The sequence below is a fragment of the Crinia signifera genome, chromosome 4, assembly GCF_055691185.1.
Source record: "Crinia signifera chromosome 4, ASM5569118v1, whole genome shotgun sequence".
Lineage (NCBI taxonomy): Eukaryota > Metazoa > Chordata > Amphibia > Anura > Myobatrachidae > Crinia > Crinia signifera.
The window spans coordinates 127,982,151-128,002,465 of record NC_139220.1 but is presented as its reverse complement, the minus strand read 5'-3'; the positions used below and the strand labels follow the sequence as shown (position 1 = coordinate 128,002,465).

General features: G+C 42.4%; 1 protein-coding gene across 2 annotated transcripts in view; it reads left to right on the top strand.

Moving 5' to 3' along the window:
- TMCC3 (transmembrane and coiled-coil domain family 3) overlaps positions 1 to 20,315 on the top strand; it is a 290,647-nt gene that overhangs the window by 124,841 nt on the left and 145,491 nt on the right. For both annotated transcript variants that reach the window (XM_083182412.1, XM_083182413.1), the window contains exon 2: positions 5,132 to 5,359. In XM_083182412.1, coding sequence (XP_083038538.1) covers positions 5,237 to 5,359 — 123 coding nt within the window. In that variant the 5' untranslated portion in view covers positions 5,132 to 5,236. The remainder of the gene's footprint in view (positions 1 to 5,131; positions 5,360 to 20,315) is intronic.

Below are 20,315 nucleotides of genomic sequence, written 5' to 3'. Positions count from 1 at the left end.
GGCTGGGTATCTCCGTGTCTCACCTTTGTGAGATTCCCATTCTCGCTTATGTGTCTGATAACTCCTGTGGTTTCCTAACCTACAATGAGCTGCAATGTGTCCCTCCTTATTGCAGTTGTAACAGATAATTGGCTTTCTACCTGTGTCCCTGGTGTTTCGTTGGTATGCAGCTTTGTTTGGGGCATTAGTAAGGGCTTGGATGCTAACCATCATCAGTTTGTCAGTTTGCAGTTCCCTGTGCTTCTTGATGTTACGGTCGTGGTCTACAGCAGATTCCCGTAGGGCATCCACTGTCATTCCACGCCAATTTGGAAAAGAAGTTTGGACTCTGGCTCTCAGGTTTTCCCTAAGCCCTTCCACCAGCACAGAGACAATCATCTCCCTCAGGTGGGGGTCGTCCTTAGGCTCGGAGACACCAGTGTACTTTGATACCTCCAGTAAAGCCTTTGTAAAATAATCAGCAGCAGTTTCGCCATCTTTCTGTTTGATGGTGAAAATCTTGCTATATTCTACTGCTGCAGGAAAATACACTCCTAACTGTAAGTTAATCAGGCGTATATTCTCCTGGTTGATCTCATCATTTATCTCCTTGTCCACTTTCAATCCACTATCCTGAATGAATTTCGGGATGTCAATGTGAGTGGGGAGACAGGCCCTCAACATGATTCTCCAATCCTTGTTGGTGGGCTCATCAGAGTTTCCCAGATCCCTTACAAATTTCCGGCACACTGCCAGATCTTTCCTAGGATCAGGGAAATCTGTAATGATGGACCGCAGCTCTAACCGTGTCCATGGGTTTAGCATGGTCATCTTTCTGGTAGGTATCACACCCTCTCTGTCTGCCTTACCATAGGGAACCTCCAGTGTGCGTACAGGGTATGTTTGTACCACATTCGCATTACTGGGACCTGCTTGGGAGTCAATTGTGTCTGTGCTGTGTGGTGCATCATTACCTGAGTCCAATACTATGCTGTTGGCATCAGCCGTCTCCTCCTCCTGTGCTGGGGCCTCAACAGCGGGTTGAGCTTTTCCCTCAATCATATTAATTGCATGAGAGACGGCCAGTGCCAACAGCTGCTCGTTTTCCTCTCGGGATTCCTTGTAAGGGGATAAGACAGGGTACAGGTTAGCAACGGATACATTATTACTTATACTTTTCTTATGAGTCATTATCCCCTTCGGCACATATGGGGGTGGGGGAGCTGTTTCTATTGTGGCAGCGGTTGCATTTATATTGTGGCTGATTGCGTCAGGTATTGCCAAACCTCTGCTTCCCCATTGTTCCTGTCCTTCCTTCTGCCACAATTTAAGAATATCTATATGCTTCACTCTCTCCTTACGACTGGAGAGTAGGCATATTTCATCTTTTACTGCCGATAAGATTTCCGGATCGAAGCTACCAACACTGGGAAATTCTAACTTGCTGCCTTGTGTCATTTTTCTCCATTTATTTTGGTAAACAACTGCGAGTTCACCGTGCTTCCTGCACATAATAAAAGCAGCCGATCCTTTTGGCCGGCTTGCTTCCTCCCTAACATGCACGTTATCACAGCGTGACCCGTTATTACCCATAATTACAGGAATAAACGTTCACAGCTTAATAGATATCGGTGGGTTATTACTTATCTGAGAGCTCCCCAAACACTCACTTCTACAGCTTCCTAGAACATCCCACAGTCAAGCAGGTGCGAAGGATACGAGGTACGATACTCAATCATCAAGTCTTTCAACTAGCAGCAAACTTCTAGCCAACTTGCTTGATGCGGCACAATTTTTCCAGGGTATAACAAACTTGTTTTCCTATACCCCCAAAAATTGGATTTCTAAAGTAGCTAATCGGAAACAAGTGCGTTCCGATGTATCTTCTTGTACCCTCCTAGCGGAATCAATTCCACTGAAGGGGCAGTTCCTATGGGCACGTCGTCACGTGAACCCTAACCTTGTCCTACCTGGACTGTCCTACACTGGACTACACTGCGCTTGAGTCGTGTCGTCACACACCCGTTCGCCTCAGTTATGTTTCACACTGGGCGCTGGTTACACCTTGGTCTTATGCATATATTTGAAATATTTCTGTACAGAAAATCTTCCCAAGTTGGTAGCTTTTCACTGGATACTTATGCAGGTATAAATCCCTTATAACACTCTATAGGAATCTATTAAAATAATGCTTGAGTTGCTTGTTTAAAAAAAATGAACAAAAAGAAAAAAAACTTATTTTCTTTTATTAATCACCGCCTCATTCGCAGTATATTGCTATACTGTTTAAATAAAGCTAGTGGTTAAATACTGTTCACCTTTGAGTTCCTATGTGTGCTGCATGTGCAGTACCAATGAACAGCCACGTGTGTACATGCACTGTTCACAGGCCGCCGATGAATCGGCCACCCACGTGTTCTATAGTGTATTTGCAAGGCTGTGCTCGGGTTTCGCTATACGCAGTAAGTGCGCCTAAATGTGGAATAAATCCCTTAACTCCGTCCGAAAGTTACGTATCAAGATGCGAAATAAATCCCGCACTTAATCCGTAAATCACGTACAAAGATGCGAAAATTTCCCGATATGGGCCCGTGCGCGCGCACCTTGCGTAATACACAATAGACGCTTTACGTTACTGCAAAAAGGCCCAGGACTTGTCGCCACGTGGCTGAGTCCCTGGTTTTGCAGTAACTAACAAAATGTTATAGCTTTGCACAGAGGGGATCCTCTATGTACTATAATAAACACAGACTCCACGTGTGCGAACCTTATCGCACGTGGTACATATACTATAATAAACAAGCAGCCCAAGACACTATACCCCGTTAAACTACTTGTGGCAGGCAGAAGTACAGTTTACTAAACACTTAGGTATGATATGCTTTAAAACACGTGGCTTTCACTTATTGTACTCCGGGTTCAGCGCTAGCACTTCCCGAACCCCGCACCGCCGCGGACTCGGCCTATCCAGCAATGGAAACAAAATAAATACTTCCACCCTTTTGCTGGTATAGGTCGGGTCGCACGCCTGGTACTGAGTTCTGGAATGTGGAGCGGACGGACGATGCCCCCAATTGTTAATGGCGATTAAATATGACCAGAGTGACAATAAGTGAAAAGCGTTGGTTACGTAATAAGTCCGCAACCAACGTACCCTTTATACCTAGCTACGTGCGAACAAAGCGTAGCGCAGCGTAGCGTACCTTTTATTGTATTATGTATACCAAGAACCAATACCTTAATCAGAGATTCCTTCGCAGTACTTTGTCTCTAATCTGCGAATATACCTTATCGGACTGTGTCCGCAATATACCTTATCGCTATTATGCGAATAAACAGACAACGACCACTGTATAGAAATATGGAGATAAGAGCTCCGTAAAAAGGTTGTATTTGAGTCCCTAATGGACAAAAGGGGGTTACAGAAATAAGAATAAACAGGTATAACAAGTAATACAATATACTAACAATGAATACTAAACAGACTCTGCTAAGGGGAAAGAAAACAGATACAAGACACAATCAGCCAATCAATATAAATAAGGATAAATACCGTTAATGCAACCGTTACCGTTCTCATCAAATATGCGAAGTGTAGTCCGGTCAGAGCTCACTATCGTTCAGGGATGAACTATAGTCCGGTGGTCAGGTCAGGGAAAGGTAGATGTGCCGAAGAGACTTTGGCTGCTCTGGGTCGCCTATCTTATAGGGTCAGAAAGGGGAGGTCAAAGGCCGTTCTCATTGGTCAGGGGTCGAATGTCAGGTCAGCTGTGATTGGGGGGTAAGCTGATACACCTGGTTTGGCTAGGTCCAGGGGAGTGAACTTTAAGAGTCCTTTGTTCTGTGGTTTCGGCATCAGCAGTGATAAGAACTGGTTTCATCTGGATTTCTTTGTTACATTCTTTTAACAGAAACTGTCCCTGGATTATGGATTATGTCCATAACTATCGAGCCGTGTATATTGCGGAATATTCGCAATGACCGGAATACTTCGCATAATGAACTGAACGGAACGGTACTAAACACGATACAGACAGATGTATGCAGGACTAACTAAGCTATGTGTGGCGTTCTAAACCTTTAACTATATTTTACTTAGTGTCAGTATGTATTTATGAATTTATGTGTGATAGTATGGCTACTCTTCTGGTCCACTTTGCCACGCATACTCGGGTATGGAAACTTTATTTGCGCAACTCTGCGAACCAAAATGGCGGCCATACTATCCTAAAATGGCGTGTGTGTAACTCGACTTCCATACTGGACTCATCCTAAGTCCTGGGTGCCGGATCCTTCTCTGGATATATATATATATATATGACAAGAGGGGTACCCTTTCAATGCGCTATATACATTCAGTGGGGGCAGCAACTCTATTTGTCCCCCCTGTTAGTGGGGGAAGTGGGAGAGAAAATGGAAAAGGAAACAGAGTGCACTATATATATATATATACACAAATATAAACAAAACGACTTGTTCTGTGCATGAAAGAATGGCACAGCACCAGTCGGCAATCAAAAGTGCACTAAACGGCAAGAGACTTTGCCGAGACGGGATACAGATTAGCAGACTTAAGACACATGATTTTCAATCAAATTCTGATGTCAAGATGAGGTGTAGATCGGGCAGGAGCCTCTTACGCAGGGAAACAAGGTGGATCCACCATCTGGGATCAAGCAAACCCCAGGGATTGAACGAGAGACTACCCCTGTACATCTTTATTTAGTAGCAGTAAATTTTTCGAGCAGATATACTATTTATGTCAAATTAGTGTAGCCATAGTAAGATCTATTCAATAGTCCGTCAGTAAGCACCCCATAAAGAGAGCCTTAATTTTCTGCATCATCCCCAAAGGTTGCAAAGATATTCCTCACCTCCTTAAATACTTTATCAGCTGTTCCAATACTTAGGTAAATACCCCCCCCCCTCCTTTTCCACAATGTCCAACAGCTACAACTTTTACTTTAACACATTATAGGAACCTTCAACCCTTTTTAGCTAAGTATGCTTATTATGGACGCATTATCCGTTTTACAGAATGACAGCTTTGCGTGCATTGTATTTTATTTTAGATCTGTATAGTATCTCAGTACGGTATAAGCTTTATACATATTTCTAACGCACTTTTATTGTTTTCATTCACCCTGCACAGCCCATGTCCGAGCAGGGAGTGGACCAGCACTGACAGATGCTGGGAGATCACCACGGCAACAGAGACGCTTCCAACTTGCATCCCTGAGCCCAGCACCGGGTCCCCATGACAACCATGATGCCACAGCGGGACCCAGCTTCCTCCCCACAACCGGAAGTGACGTCAGGCACCGGACCTCCGCTCCCTGCATGGACCAGATTAAGCCCTATCTTCTTACTGGTATTTAAGGTAAGACTTAATTGTATGCCACTGTTTATACACCTTGAAAAAGGGGTTCTATATAGCCCCGAAAAATCGGTTCACTACACCATAAAACTTGCCTGTTTGAAAAGACCTGCTGAGTGCCACTGCATGCTTCTGCAAATACCGACTATATATATATATATATATATATATATATATATATATATATATATACATCCATAGTGCATGAAAACATTTTATAACATTTATTTAGGAACACATAAAAGTAACAATGTGGGCAAGAATCACGTACCCAAGGTGGCAGTACTAAACACTGCACATAGTTCGCAGAAGGTGCACAGTTGTAGGATAGCCGTCAGCGATGCAGACGGTTACACTTGGCGTCGGCGGTAAAGCCGATTCCACTGAGCCGTGAGGATCGGCAGCAACGAGGTAGTCACCCAAATACTTAGGGTCGGTGACGACGCTAGGCCACGCCCCGATGGGTTTCGTCATTGACTTCATCAGAAAGCTGACGAAGTTGATGACGAAACGCTTTGAGCGTGGCCTAGTGTCGTCTTCGTAACAAGTAATTACAAGAATATCACTTGTTGTTAAATCTGCACCTATGTATTTATGTTTTTTTTTTTATAAATTTTTATTTAATTTTGCAAGTTAACATACATAACAAAAAAACATTAAAACATCCAGTGCGTCAGTTACATACTATGTCAATTTTCTCCAGAGTTTATATACAGTAATATAGACACTTTCCCACCTTCAAAGAGGATCAAAAGTTTACTACCGATTGGAATTGCATACTAGATTCCTGCTCAAAAATTTAAATGAGACCTCTCATTAGTTATAGGGAAGAGAAAACTAAGGAGATCCAAATTGAAATAGAGGAAACCCAGAAATCCTTGGAAGCATTTCAGGATCATCCCGAGTTTAAAGAAAGAGATACCAAAGTTAGTAAGAGAATTGAGGACCAGGAGAATCTAATAATAACACGCAAAGAAAACAAAATGGATAGAGATATCCTAGACTATAAAAATTGAGAAGTTTATAACTATAGAAAAATACCAAATAGGAAGTTGACACCAAAGAGAGGTAATAACCACAGAAAACAGGTGTCATTCTATAATAATAAAGGACAATATGAGAGACCTCAAGGACGAGGTTCCAACAGAGGGCCCAATAGGGATACAAGGTACGAGAGACAATAAGACAATTTCTCGTATAACAATAGGTATGGTGTTTTGAGAGAGAGGGGTTACGATTCCCCGAGGACATCTAGCCCACAAATGGGTAGAAAAAATTGGAGACTAAGGTCTGAGACAGGTGGAGAGGAGAGTGGAGAGGAGAGTTAGCATCAGGCCCGGTAAAAAGAGGAAGAGATGGAGAAGAAGAGGTTGCCGAGGAGGAGGTAACCCCGGCAGCAAAGTTCAGGAATCAAAACATTCGCTAGGTAAGGGCATATTTAATCTATCATCAAAAACATTGATATCGGAAAAAATCAGGCTTCTTGAAAGGGGACTTAATTTTGCACCTGCTAGTAGCCCCAATCTTTTTGACCTGTATGTAGACCTAAACCGTTATACTAGGACATTGTGCAGAAAAAGATTTTTTGCACTTAAGGCTCTAAAATCTGATGAGTCGCTCAACCCAATCATTTTGGATGATCAGGATCAGGTCGGTTTGAATCATCTAAATTCCCTCTTAGAAGAAAATGAGGGATTGATAGATAACAGTGAATTCATTCAGATTTATGACCAGGACAATAGGACCTTCAAAAAGAGGTCCGATTTCTATCCGATGCAATATAAGGGGCCCTTCGTGGAAAGTTTTTACAAAAATACACTGATACAGTTTAAGAAACTATGTAGCCAGAAAGATAAAAGCAAATGAAGAGACAACATCAGCAGAGGCGAAAGAGATGCCCTCAAATGTCTCTACACTGATAAATCGATCACGATAAAGCCAGCAGACAAGGGCGGTGGGGTTGTCATTTTGAATACTGAGGATTATATTAAGGAAGCTATGAGACAACTAAGCGATACAAAATTTTACATTAGACTCAGTGACAACCCCACCGCCATATTCCAAAAGGAGTATGTTGACCTGCTGGATGAGGGTATATATAGGGGAGCAATCACGAAGAGTACTTTTAATTTTTTGTCATGTGCACACCCGGTCACACCCACTTTCTATTATTTACCGAAAATCCACAAAAATTTAGACACCCCTCCTGGCAGACCTATTATTTCTGGTGTAAGGTCACTCACTAATGATTTATCTTTTTTTATTGATCACTATTTACAGAAATATGTACTCACACTTAGATCCTATCTAAAGGACACTCAGCATTTTCTAAACCTTCTTAAGAATTGTACTTGGCATGACAATTATCATCTGGTCACATGTGATGTGGAATCACTATATAACATTCCACACGATCTTGGAATAAAAACAATTGAAACATTTATTAAGAAGGATAATGAAATATCAGAAGAATTGAGGTCCTTCATATTAAGGTCTATTCACTTTATTCTCATGCACAATTATTTTCTTTTTGACTCACGGTTTTATTTACAGGCGATGGGTACTGCCATGGGGACTCGGTTCGCCCCTAGTTTCGCAAACCTGTACATGGGACTCTTTGAAGAGGAGCATGTGTGGGGTGCGGGACTGGGGGCGGGTCTGGTCCTCTATGGCAGGTACATTGATGATCTTTTTTTCATTTGGGAGGGTGACATTCCATCACTTGAACACTTCACCACCAACCTTAACACTAACTCATTTGGTCTTAAACTCACTACCATCCACAGCACCAGTACTATAAACTTCCTCGATATTAAAATTACTATCAAGGATGGTATGTTGAGTACAGAAACATATACTAAGGAAGTCGATACAAACAGATATTTGAAGTTTGATAGTGCCCACAATCTGAATTGGAAGATGAATATATACGAAGAGTCAGTTCATTAGACTGAGGAGGAACTGCTCCTCAGTAGAGGCATACGACCAACAAGCCAACACTATGGCAGAGGCCTTTTTAGAACAAGGCTACCCTGCAGAGCTTGTACAGGTGGCATCAAAAGAAGTACAGCAGTTTGATAGACAAACCTTGCTAAGCAGCAATTCTAAAAAATCGAAATCAAGTGGGACTAAAGATAACCACAGTGTGAGTTTTATCACCAAGTACAATAACAGTGCTCAGGCAATCAGATCAATAATAAAGAAAAACACCCCCATATTACTATTAGACGATCTATTGAAAGGGGATATTGACGAGCAGGGAAAGGTGATTTTCAGGAAAGGGGAAAACCTTAAAACCAAACTGGTACATAGTCATTTTGATGGTAAAAAGAATGGGGTGAAAGAACTATCATGGCTCCCAGAGAAACCACTGGGTTTCCATAGATGTGGGCGTGAGAGGTGCATCACTTGTACATATACACCTAGAAAATCAGTTGTTTTTATCTCCCACAGCACAAAAGAAAAATTCACTATTACCAGCTTTATGAATTGTGCATCGACCTATGTCATATACCTTTTGAGCTGTGGTTGCGGAAAGCAATATATAGGTCGAACGACACGAAAATTGAATATTCGCTTCCTGGAACATAGGAGAAACATAACAAAAGGCATAAGAACCCATCCACTATCCAAACATGTCTCAAACTGCAGGAGCGGTGGCCTAGAGAACCTCACAGTGAAAGCAATTGAACTTATTAACCAAATGGAAAGAGGTGGGGATAGGTTTAACCGCCTCTGCAGACGAGAATCTTTTTGGATTTTTAGGATGGGAACTGTAACGATCAGATCAGGTGATCGATCAAATTAACGTATGCCTCCTGTTATGATTATCTGTCCGGTCAATGTATGTCTGATATTGGTGTAATAGTTATGTCTCCTGTGAGTATTGGAATCAGGACATGTCTTGTATGTAAACTGTAGGTGACCCTGGTTTGAGTTTGAGGCCTGTATTCCCTCAGTGTGACATCTGTGGACTCCTCCGGAGTTAGGATGTAAGATAAGATCTGAGCCCCTCATAAACCATGGTCCAGAAGAAGAGGTTAGAGTTTGTCCCCTTCCTTCACATCTCTTATCAGTGGATCTGCTATGCAAGGAAGGAGGATCAATCACTTTGAAAACAGCAGACTGTAGAAGATACATTGCCAGGGACCTTCCACACTCCTTCAGCATGGAAAGAGTGGAATCCCAAGGGTGGGAGGGAGGAGGGAGTCTACCAGGTATAACTAAGACCCTTCTCCCTATAGTCAGTGTCACTACCTGGGGGTCTAGCAAGCAGGCTGTAAGCGACCAGAGATTTCTTGTGGAGAACCCCCCCACGTCAAGATTGGTACTTACGTGTAAGAAACGGTTCTGTCATTTTCCCCCTTTTTATTTTATCTCTGAAATTGCATTTAATCGTTGTGTGTACTTTTAAAATCATTGTAATGTCTTGTAACCATTTTGTTTAAAGCTCTGTAGTATTTCTAGGAATAAATAATACATATTCCCAGTTCTAGTTCTGTGTTCCTAAGACTCATTAGCCTCAGAAGAGAAAGGCTGGAAAACGTTACCATTGTTATCTTGTATTGTGTGGTCAGGGGCGAGCCAAGCCGCCCCTTGCGCAGTTTCAGGCGCTAAAATCAGGTTTTGGCTGGTGGCAGTGTACCTCAAGGAAAGGACCCGAGTGTCCTGAGTGAACCCCAGTCACGGCCGGCGCTGCTCAGATTGACGTATCGGAGCAGGCGACCGGTGGGTCCGTGACATTTGGCGGCAAGCGGTGGGGTGGAGAATTCATTTTTCTCTTTAAGAACTTAAGTGAGTGTGGGTAGAATTTTGTGAGAAATACCCACATCACCAGAATCAGAACTCAGAGCTTTACTATAGTTTTAAAAGTCACACAGTGGATGCAATTTCTGTTCCCCTCCCTTCTCTTGTTTTTCTTTCCTATCATTTTATTTGACAAGTGTGAGACTCAGGATGTCTGATTACCGGATGATGAGACGTGATGATCTGGTGACTATATGTACGCGGAGAGACATCCCTTGGTCTGGCCTGAGTAAGGAACTGATGATTAAGGCACTCGTGGATGCTGATCGGGTTCTAGCTGCTGGAGGAAGCCAGTCCAGGGACACTCCTACTCCAAGGGCTCAGTCAGCACTGGACAGTACAAACGATTCCGCGCCAGGGTCAAACACTTCTGCTGGACCCAGCAAGTCTACACTGCAGAGCGACCTTCTAGCTGCTAGCAGGCAATTGAAGAATGTGAACCCCGTATTCGCTTTGCAGCTGGTGCAGTTCTGCCAAGGCATTGTCGACAGAGAGGCTGCGGAGCGCAAAGCCGTACGAGAGGCTGCGGAGCGCAAAGCCGTACGAGAGGCTGAGGAGCGCAAAGCCGTACGAGAGGCTGAGAAGCGCAAAGCCGTGCGAGAGGCTGAGGCTGCAGAGCGTCAGGCCGAGCGTGAGTACCATTTGGAACTGGTGAGGCTCAGGGGGCTGATCGCTGTTGGTGAACCAGTGGAGGATGATACAGGGCATCATGATGGCGAACCTTTACGTGGGACTTTATCTGCCATGGCTACTGAGTTAGCAGGAGATGGGCTTCGTACTGAACTTTTACTGTCTGCGGAAGTAAATAATGTGTTGGATCATGATGTTGACTCTGTTATCAATCATGGGGAGCCTAACAAGGGACAGAGGTCCCAAATCACCGCTGACGCGAATTTCACCGGACCGCGTCATGCACAGTTCCCTGTCTCGGAAGCAGACAGAGGAAGCCAAGTGAGTGTCAGCTTGGTTGTGAGTAATGAGCTGGCCCTGGACACTACCACCGATGCTCAGAGAGCTGACATCTCTGCTAGCACCAGGGAGACTGTAGGATGTGTGGCAGTCAGGGAGACTGCAGAGTACCAATCCCCTACAGCACCAGAAGAGCCCAGTGAGTATTCTGACTGCATAGTGAAAGTATGCAGGGAAGAGACTATGTCGGAAATAGGAATGGGACTTTCTGACTGTATGCACACAAGTATGTGTGGGACTACTGTTGTGGGACTTTTATTAACTCCACACATATCTGTCAATGTCGCTAACCCTTCTGAACCATATGATGCATCTCAGGTAGTATGTAACCATGCTGAACATTGCAATGTTGTTATTTTGTGTGAAGCCCCTGGGATGATCTGTGATAGTGCCATACCTTCGGTGGAGGTGGAGGGTGAGTTAGAGACAGGTATAGTGGGTAATCCTTGCCAGTTTGTGGGGTTAAATGAATGCCCTAAGCTAGTTGGGAATGAGACACCCTCACTCATCAGTGGTAGGAGTACTGATGGTGATGTCATTAAGGTTGCTGTGCCAGACGTTAACCCTGTTCTTCCAGTGATGTCTGGTTGTGACATCGGGCCAGGGGTCGCTAACTGCACAAATGGGACAGATCTGAGTTGGTTGCAGGCAGCGCATGTACCTGCCAATAAGTTACTGGTGACAACATGCTCAGATAACCCCATTCCTGCTCAGAGACAATGGGATCCAGATATAGCGTTTTTGCCACGGTGCAATTGTAAGCCAGCAGGATGGGCCCCATGTGTTGTGGAAGATGCACAGGCTAATTTGCAGGTATTGCAGGATGTCTCCCCAGGTTATGATATTGATGTTACTGTTGATAATGTGATGTCTTGCGCTACTGTGGGAAATGTGGTACCAGGTATAATAAGTGACCCGGTGGGTCCTGTGTGCACTGTAGACCTGTCAGATGGGGAGAGCGTGTCCCTTACTGCAGCTTTCCCCCCAAACCCCCCTCCTTACTGTAGCCACACAAACACAGATACAGGAACACAGCAGGGGTTCCCTCCAGACACTGAGAATCCTCCAGAGAGTGCATTTTTCCAGCATCACTGGATAACGGATGCCTCTCCTGAGAACCTCAGTGGCACCACCCCAGCCACAGAACCTGCGGGTCTGGGAGGGAAGGTCAGGCTCAGGAAGGTGTCCTGGACTGCCATGGAAAGCTTGGCTTTCCACGCAGAACTGAGAATCAACCCTGCACAGGCTGCCCCATACCTGGGACGTGGGAAAGATACCCCTGGGTACAGTGAGAGGGTTGTGTCAGGAATAGAGCCAGTGGTTAGTAGGGAAGCTGCTGTGTGTAACCAGAAGGGTGGGAGGGCCCGTGAAGCACAGGTAAACTCAGCTCCATTAACCTCGGAAAGGCTGAGCTTGGATGTTCCCAGGACAGGGGACAATGACCTGCTGGTATTCCCCCTTGCAGAAACGTGCCCCCCTTCACAATTCACACACCCAGACACAGAGAGCGAATCTCCTCACAAAAGGATGAGGTGTGAGGTGTTGAGTGAGTGGACCTTCCCCCCAGTGAAGGGGAGGGGGGGTCAGTCAGCTCAGGAGAGGTGCTGGGAAGACATTTTTAAGTCTGTATATAGTGCTGGGAGAATGCCCCACACCTGTGGTATAGTTAAACGTGCTGAGTTACGAGTCCCAGGGGGATAGCCATTTGGGGTGTGGCGGAATGGTCTGGTACTGATCTCAGTGAGTAAGGCCAAACTGCCAGCTGCAGGGGAGAATCCGTGTCCAGGAGTCCGACGCACAGCTGTGGTGGGCTGTGTCAATACCAGCCGGGATGGACACAGCTCCCACTATATCAGTGTGCTCACAGACTATGGGTTCGAGGACACCTGTGTGCTTTTAATTTGCCATCTCCTGCGAGAGGGACAGGGACTATGCCCATTGCCCACCCTAGCCACGGCTATGGCGTCAGGTGGTGCCATGACAGACGTCAAGTATAGGGAAGTGTTAGTACAGATCCCGCAGAATCAGTGGCAGTCTGTCTCAGCACAGAGACCACTGCTACCTGTCCAGGTGATGTAGTTAATAGCGCGCTGATGAGACGGTGACGTGGGTCACCGCCTCTGTGCGCCATTTTAAAAGGGGGAGGTGTAACGATCAGATCAGGTGATCGATCAAATTAACGTATGCCTCCTGTTATGATTATCTGTCCGGTCAATGTATGTCTGATATTGGTGTAATAGTTATGTCTCCTGTGAGTATTGGAATCAGGACATGTCTTGTATGTAAACTGTAGGTGACCCTGGTTTGAGTTTGAGGCCTGTATTCCCTCAGTGTGACATCTGTGGACTCCTCCGGAGTTAGGATGTAAGATAAGATCTGAGCCCCTCATAAACCATGGTCCAGAAGAAGAGGTTAGAGTTTGTCCCCTTCCTTCACATCTCTTATCAGTGGATCTGCTATGCAAGGAAGGAGGATCAATCACTTTGAAAACAGCAGACTGTAGAAGATACATTGCCAGGGACCTTCCACACTCCTTCAGCATGGAAAGAGTGGAATCCCAAGGGTGGGAGGGAGGAGGGAGTCTACCAGGTATAACTAAGACCCTTCTCCCTATAGTCAGTGTCACTACCTGGGGGTCTAGCAAGCAGGCTGTAAGCGACCAGAGATTTCTTGTGGAGAACCCCCCCACGTCAGGATTGGTACTTACGTGTAAGAAACGGTTCTGTCATTTTCCCCCTTTTTATTTTATCTCTGAAATTGCATTTAATCGTTGTGTGTACTTTTAAAATCATTGTAATGTCTTGTAACCATTTTGTTTAAAGCTCTGTAGTATTTCTAGGAATAAATAATACATATTCCCAGTTCTGGTTCTGTGTTCCTAAGACTCATTAGCCTCAGAAGAGAAAGGCTGGAAAACGTTACCATTGTTATCTTGTATTGTGTGGTCAGGGGCGAGCCAAGCCGCCCCTTGCACAGTTTCAGGCGCTAAAATCAGGTTTTGGCTGGTGGCAGTGTACCTCAAGGAAAGGACCCGAGTGTCCTGAGTGAACCCCAGTCACGGCCGGCGCTGCTCAGATTGGCGTATCGGAGCAGGCGACCGGTGGGTCCGTGACAGGAACATTAACACCTGGTGGTTTAAATGATACAATAGAACTGAATGCCTTCGAACTACCTCCCTCTTTGTATCCCATATTCTATCACAAACTTTCACTTCTGTTCTATATCCCCCCTCTGATTTTGGTGAGGTTATTTGACCTACATCTAAACTGTACGTGTATGTTTTACCTATAATTGAACTCTATGACTTATTTAATTACTGTTGATTGGGTCAGGAGTTGGCGGGACCAGAGGTCCATCTGGACCGCTACCTATATACCCCCATCTAAACGGTTTTACAATAAACAAAAGTCATTACCAACTATAACTTAAAACATTAAACTAAACATAGTATAAATATCAAACTAACTAGTAATCCTAGTCTATGAACCAAGACTCCGTTCTACGAATTATTGAATTATGCCGACACAGGTCTTAACTCTCAAATTGGAACAAATCTGGTATCTATGGTGTGGGAATTTGGCCGTGGGACCAGAGGTCCATCTGGACTACTGCGTAATATCCCAACATTATAGATACGACTTATAACTAGTGACCAAATCAATCTAAATAATTATCAGTAAAATATATAAAAAAAAAACTTAATCTTCTATGCCAATGGCACCTACGTTGGTCCAGTATATCTGTGATCCTAAGAGGTCGCTCAGGCCCCTACAGATCAATGACAACTCCTATGACATCCCTCCTAACTAAAGCTACTATTTTACCTCCTAACCAATAGCTACTATTTCACTATTTTCTCTCTCAATACATCCGTCCTACGCTCTCCAGTTTTTTATATATACTTCTCTCTATTTCTATATATACTTCTCTGTTTTATCCAATAGCATTGATAAAGAACAATTACAAACCAGTATTGATCCATAGCATTATAACATTTAATTATTTTGTTCTAGTAAATAAGCATTTATTTTACCTGCTTTCTATTGGACTATATGTGCCTTTTCCATATTTCTCTCTATATACTCTATGTATCCGGTATATATATGTGTATTTATATTTATTTTTATTAATTTCTTTTTTATATATACATGTGTATAGTTTTTATTATGTATGTATGTGTTTATATCTTCTGCTCTTTATCTTTTTTGATCTTTGTGGTCTACCCCCCTCCCCCCCACTTTATCTCTACAAGAACTTTTGATTTAAACTTGTTTAGAAACACTGAATTACTGAGGATCAACCAATTATGATTATCCATCAATATTGTTACACTCTGCATTACTACATATAAAGGATCCCTTTAGGATTAACATGGAGCCTTAAGTGGGCAACTCTCGGTTGAGATGTTCCTTTCTAGAATGATTTATATTAGATATCGTTATCTTGATACAGTTTATAGATCTACATTATTTTTATGCCAGTGGAATGATTGATTAAAAACCCTTTATTTTTACATAACACATACAACTTTTAAGTTTTCCCCTGATGTTTAGGCTTATTGCAGACCATCTGTGTTGCGATCCCTCATACTAAGGCACCAATTCAACTCTGCGCTGAGACGGTGCAGACACTGTGAACTAACAAGAGTCAACAAGTATACTGGGAGGTCTGAATGAAATCTGCCCATATATGGCACCATGATTATAACTATACAGCGCCACACTATGGAACTAACCTTGAACATTTAAATGAATTGGGTAGCCTATGATAATTAATGTATGAAGTTGTACCTCCATGAGGCAAAAAAACCTTGCACTTGCACACCAAATGATGGTATTCACTATGTGAAAAATTTGACTTTAATCCCCCGAAGGGAGCGTTGCGGTCACTATGGTAACAGCCTGTGCCATTGAATAAACAAGACAAGGACGTCTTAAAATGAGACTGAGGCTTGACACGCAACTGTCAGACTTGTATAATCTCCGAATCAAAGAAGGCATTGAAAACGAGGTATGACACGCAACCAGGAAGACTCCCGGTCACGTGACCGGAACAAGCCCTAATCAGGGGAATCGAGCACCCTATATAACTGCAGCTTTACAAGTGTTGGATATACTTGATCTTTGAAAAAGCCGCCGACAGACGTAGGCGGGGAAACGCGTCAGTTCTCACTTATCTATCCATCTATTAGCACACGTTGAACGGAGTGATCTACAGACCAAGGTACTCTGGCTGCGCATCAGCTGTTACAGCTGCACTCTTATCTCTCCTGCATCCGGACTTTGCCGTAATATGCATAAGCATTGAAAAAAACAGTGCATTGCACTGCTGGGATTTTAAATAGAAAATGAATTACTGTCTCCCACCAGAGAAGCCATAATGCTCCATCAAAATCAGAAAAGGCATCTTATCCATATTTTTTAATTGATCTTATTTATTTGAACACTCTATCCATTGTATCGGCCGGTACACACATTTTTCGTATTTATATTTATTTTTATGTGTTATATATGTATTTACTATGTTTTTATATACATTGATAATTCAATATAAATTCATTTTCTTATATCTTTTATGACTGGCATTACTATTTTCCTTATACTGTTGATCATTAATAATTTTTCTTTTCCTTTTTAAATTATTCTTGTATTTTCATAATCATTCTAGTATATCTGTTCCTAGCGCTACTGTTTCTGTCTTTTGTTTTTACTTTCCCAACCGCACCTTACATACATTCCTCATACATTGTACTGCACATATACTTCCACCATCTCCTAGTCTCCATCATTAATGTTACCACTCTACGGGCCCTACCATTCTCCAGGCGGTTCTCTTTCCCTCCTTGGTACCTCAGTATTACCTCCCCCCGTTACCTATGGCCGTCCCTTATCCTATATATTCTTATATTGTGTTATTTTGTGTCTCAAAAGTGAGGGTTCGACCTCTAAATAAAAAGAAGAAAGAAGAAGAAAAAAAACAAAACGAACAACTCGAAACAAACATGCGTAAATAATTCAATGTTCGATCTATAGTGCCGCCTTCTCCTTCCCCTTTTTTTTCTCACGCGTCTCGCCTTAAATAATAATTGTAGCTTAATGTTTTTCACTGTTTCTACTGTGTGCATAATACTATATTTATATATTTATATTTTTGCAACTTTACTATACACATTTTTATAGTCAACTATCTTCATACATATCTGTGACATTTACTTTTGAGGCTATTCTGGCCATGTATATTTAGTGCCGAAAAGAAAGCCAATTTTTTGTGTTGGTGTCTCTAAAATAAGGGGATGTCAGCCAGGGGTCCAGATCTGTATATATTTGTTCATATTATTACGCCTTATATGAAAGTATTTTCCCTGCGTTACTGTGTAGTTGACCAAGGCCAGCCAGCTGTTGATGTCCGTGGCCTTACTATCCATCCATTGTCTGGCCACTATCACTTTGGCCAAGGAGCACATAATGTTAATGTACAATCTGTTATACTTAGAACCGCCGTTACCCTCCAAGATGTTCAATATACACCCTTTGACCATATGGGAGGCCCGTATTTACTATTGTTCCATAACTTTTTGCATAAAGATAGTTACCAATTGGCACTCCCATAAGAGAAAATGTATTTATGTTTTTAAAAACTTTGGGTATATAAGGGGAAAGAAAGGTTGAACAAAATGTTTTTGAATATTTTTTGGACACTTACATATTTTAATATGCTTCTGAACCTTTTCCTTTGTGTTTTTGCCTCACAGAGACATAACTGTTCTTTTACATTTTTACGTAATGCTCCATATTTTGTAAGATTAGCCAAAAGCTCTTAACTCGGGGGTTTAATTTCGCTATTAGCTAATTAATGATGTAGGTCAGTAATAAAGTCTAATAATGGAAAAGGTTAGTGATGCTCTCTAAAGCCTCAAATATGAGGGATGAAAGGATTTATATTGTATAACCAAGTATTTTGATCTGCAAATATGAAGCTACATTCAAAGGATACCCATAATCCCACACAAAACAGTGTTTGATATATCAATTGCAGACAGTTTAAAGGCTATTTAAATGCAGAAAAGAATTTTGCTTTATTAAAAACATAAAATAAGATCCTTCATGCGGTATTTAGCACTTTGCAATGTTTAGTGTTTTGTAGCTTTACAACTTCTGCAACATGCAAGCAAACTGCAGATTAGTGCTCCAGATAAACTGGAATTTGCATTGAGCTGCAAAAATCTCACACATAACCATATATAGAAGAATTCAGTGGGTGCAGACAACCTTAAGCCCCATACACACTAGAGAATATAGTAAAAAATAAAATAAAGCTCAGAAAGGGCTCTCCTATTTCGGCTTTTGTGTTTCAAATATTCAAAAAGGGAGCGCTTGTGAATATACAATATATATCAATTTATTATCAACGACATAAGTAAAAAACAGAAAAAGTTAATATATCTAATAAAATACAGAATAAAAACAATACTTGTATTGATCCTCTTGACCAGATTATGCTCATTGATCACAGCTTAGTTGACTGATCAAACCACCTAGGGTCTTAATTATATGATTAATTGCAAATGTCCTTTCCCCTAATTGGGAGCAACAGAACCGTATATAATGAAGTTAGTACTTGTATCCGGATGCTTTTATGTTGGATACTCAAAATATTTAATATGTTGGTGGTATAGAGTTCTGCAACACACTGTCTCCACCGAAACAGATTTAACATTAGCATGCTTAGTGGGGCTTTTAGTGTCCCTATGTACTGGGAAATTAGGAGAAGTGCTCAATGCGGCTTAATTATCACTCATGCTTACAAACAGGCATCCAAATTTTTACTCGTGCTCACCGGTAGATATCACAGTTTTCAGCAGGCATATATGTCCTCTGGCCAGAGTGTTATAGGGCCTACACACATCCCGATTTTGGCCAGAGATATAGCATGCCAGATTTAGCATAGCAGATTTCCTTTGAGCACAAAATCATCTATATTGCTTAGAACGTGCAAAATGTGTCAACGATATGCCTCAGCGATTCTGCTTAGCGATTTAAGCATGCCAGATTCTTCTCAAGCATGGGAAAAAGAAAAAAAAACTAATTTAAATAAAAATGGGCAGTTCAAAGGGCTGGGGGAGTTCTTGGGGAGTTTTAAGGGGAGAGAAGTCAGGAGAAGTGTTGCAAAGAGTACCTGTACATAATAGCACCTTACCAGAGTGTTTGCAGTACTTTCTCTTCACTCCTCACCCCTTGAAAAATAATATTTTTCAAGGGGAGAGAAGTCAGGAGAAGTGTTGCAAAGAGGAACCATACCTGTACATAATTGAACTTAAAATTAACAATAAATAACATTTTGAAATGAAATGACACCATACCGTGTTTTTTATAATTTATTGAAAATACTATTTATAAATAGTATAAAAGTGAACACCACTGGGTTCATCAACAATATCAGGCCGAGAAATGCCTCTGGCCCAAAGACTTTTCAAACAAACAAAGGGATCAGGCCAACAAACTCACAACAGTATACTAGAGCCAACAGAAGTGATGACTCACAAAATGTGCAAAGAAGAGATAGCAAAGGTAAGGACAGTCTTCAGTGAAGGACACACAACAGTGACTGATAACGCATCATTCTGGAGTCAGGGCCAAATGACGTATACAAGCAGACATTATAGTCTACACGGAATCGAAAACGCATGGAAGAGCAATTTTTTCAACTTTTAAAATTTGGAATTTTTTTGGTTTGGAAAATTATAATGGATAATAAACAGCATCGTCCTGTCCTTGTGTACTCGAGAACGCTGAGTACATTCCACTGGACAGACTGCTGGTGGTGGCTGATGTGGGCGGGTTGGGTGAAGGGGCTCCCGTCGTGTTAGCTGGGGCAAGCTGCGGAGGATTTGCCGCCGGATTAATATAGGGTTGGTGGTAGGGATACTGTGGTGAGGGTCCGCCAGATGCGTAATGCATCGGGTCGCGCATTAATTTGAGGTCATCAGGAATGTTTTTATCCTGTGCCCGAATTATTGCGTCATACACGATGCATTTGAATTTCCGACGGGTGTCGTCATCCATAGAACGCATCTCCGAGTCTACAGTGTTTGAAAATTGCCTAATTGAATCAATAGGCTTATTAAGAAAATTAATTGAAAAAATTGCTCAGAGCTGCCGGCTACAGATCTTTTGGCTGTCTTCTT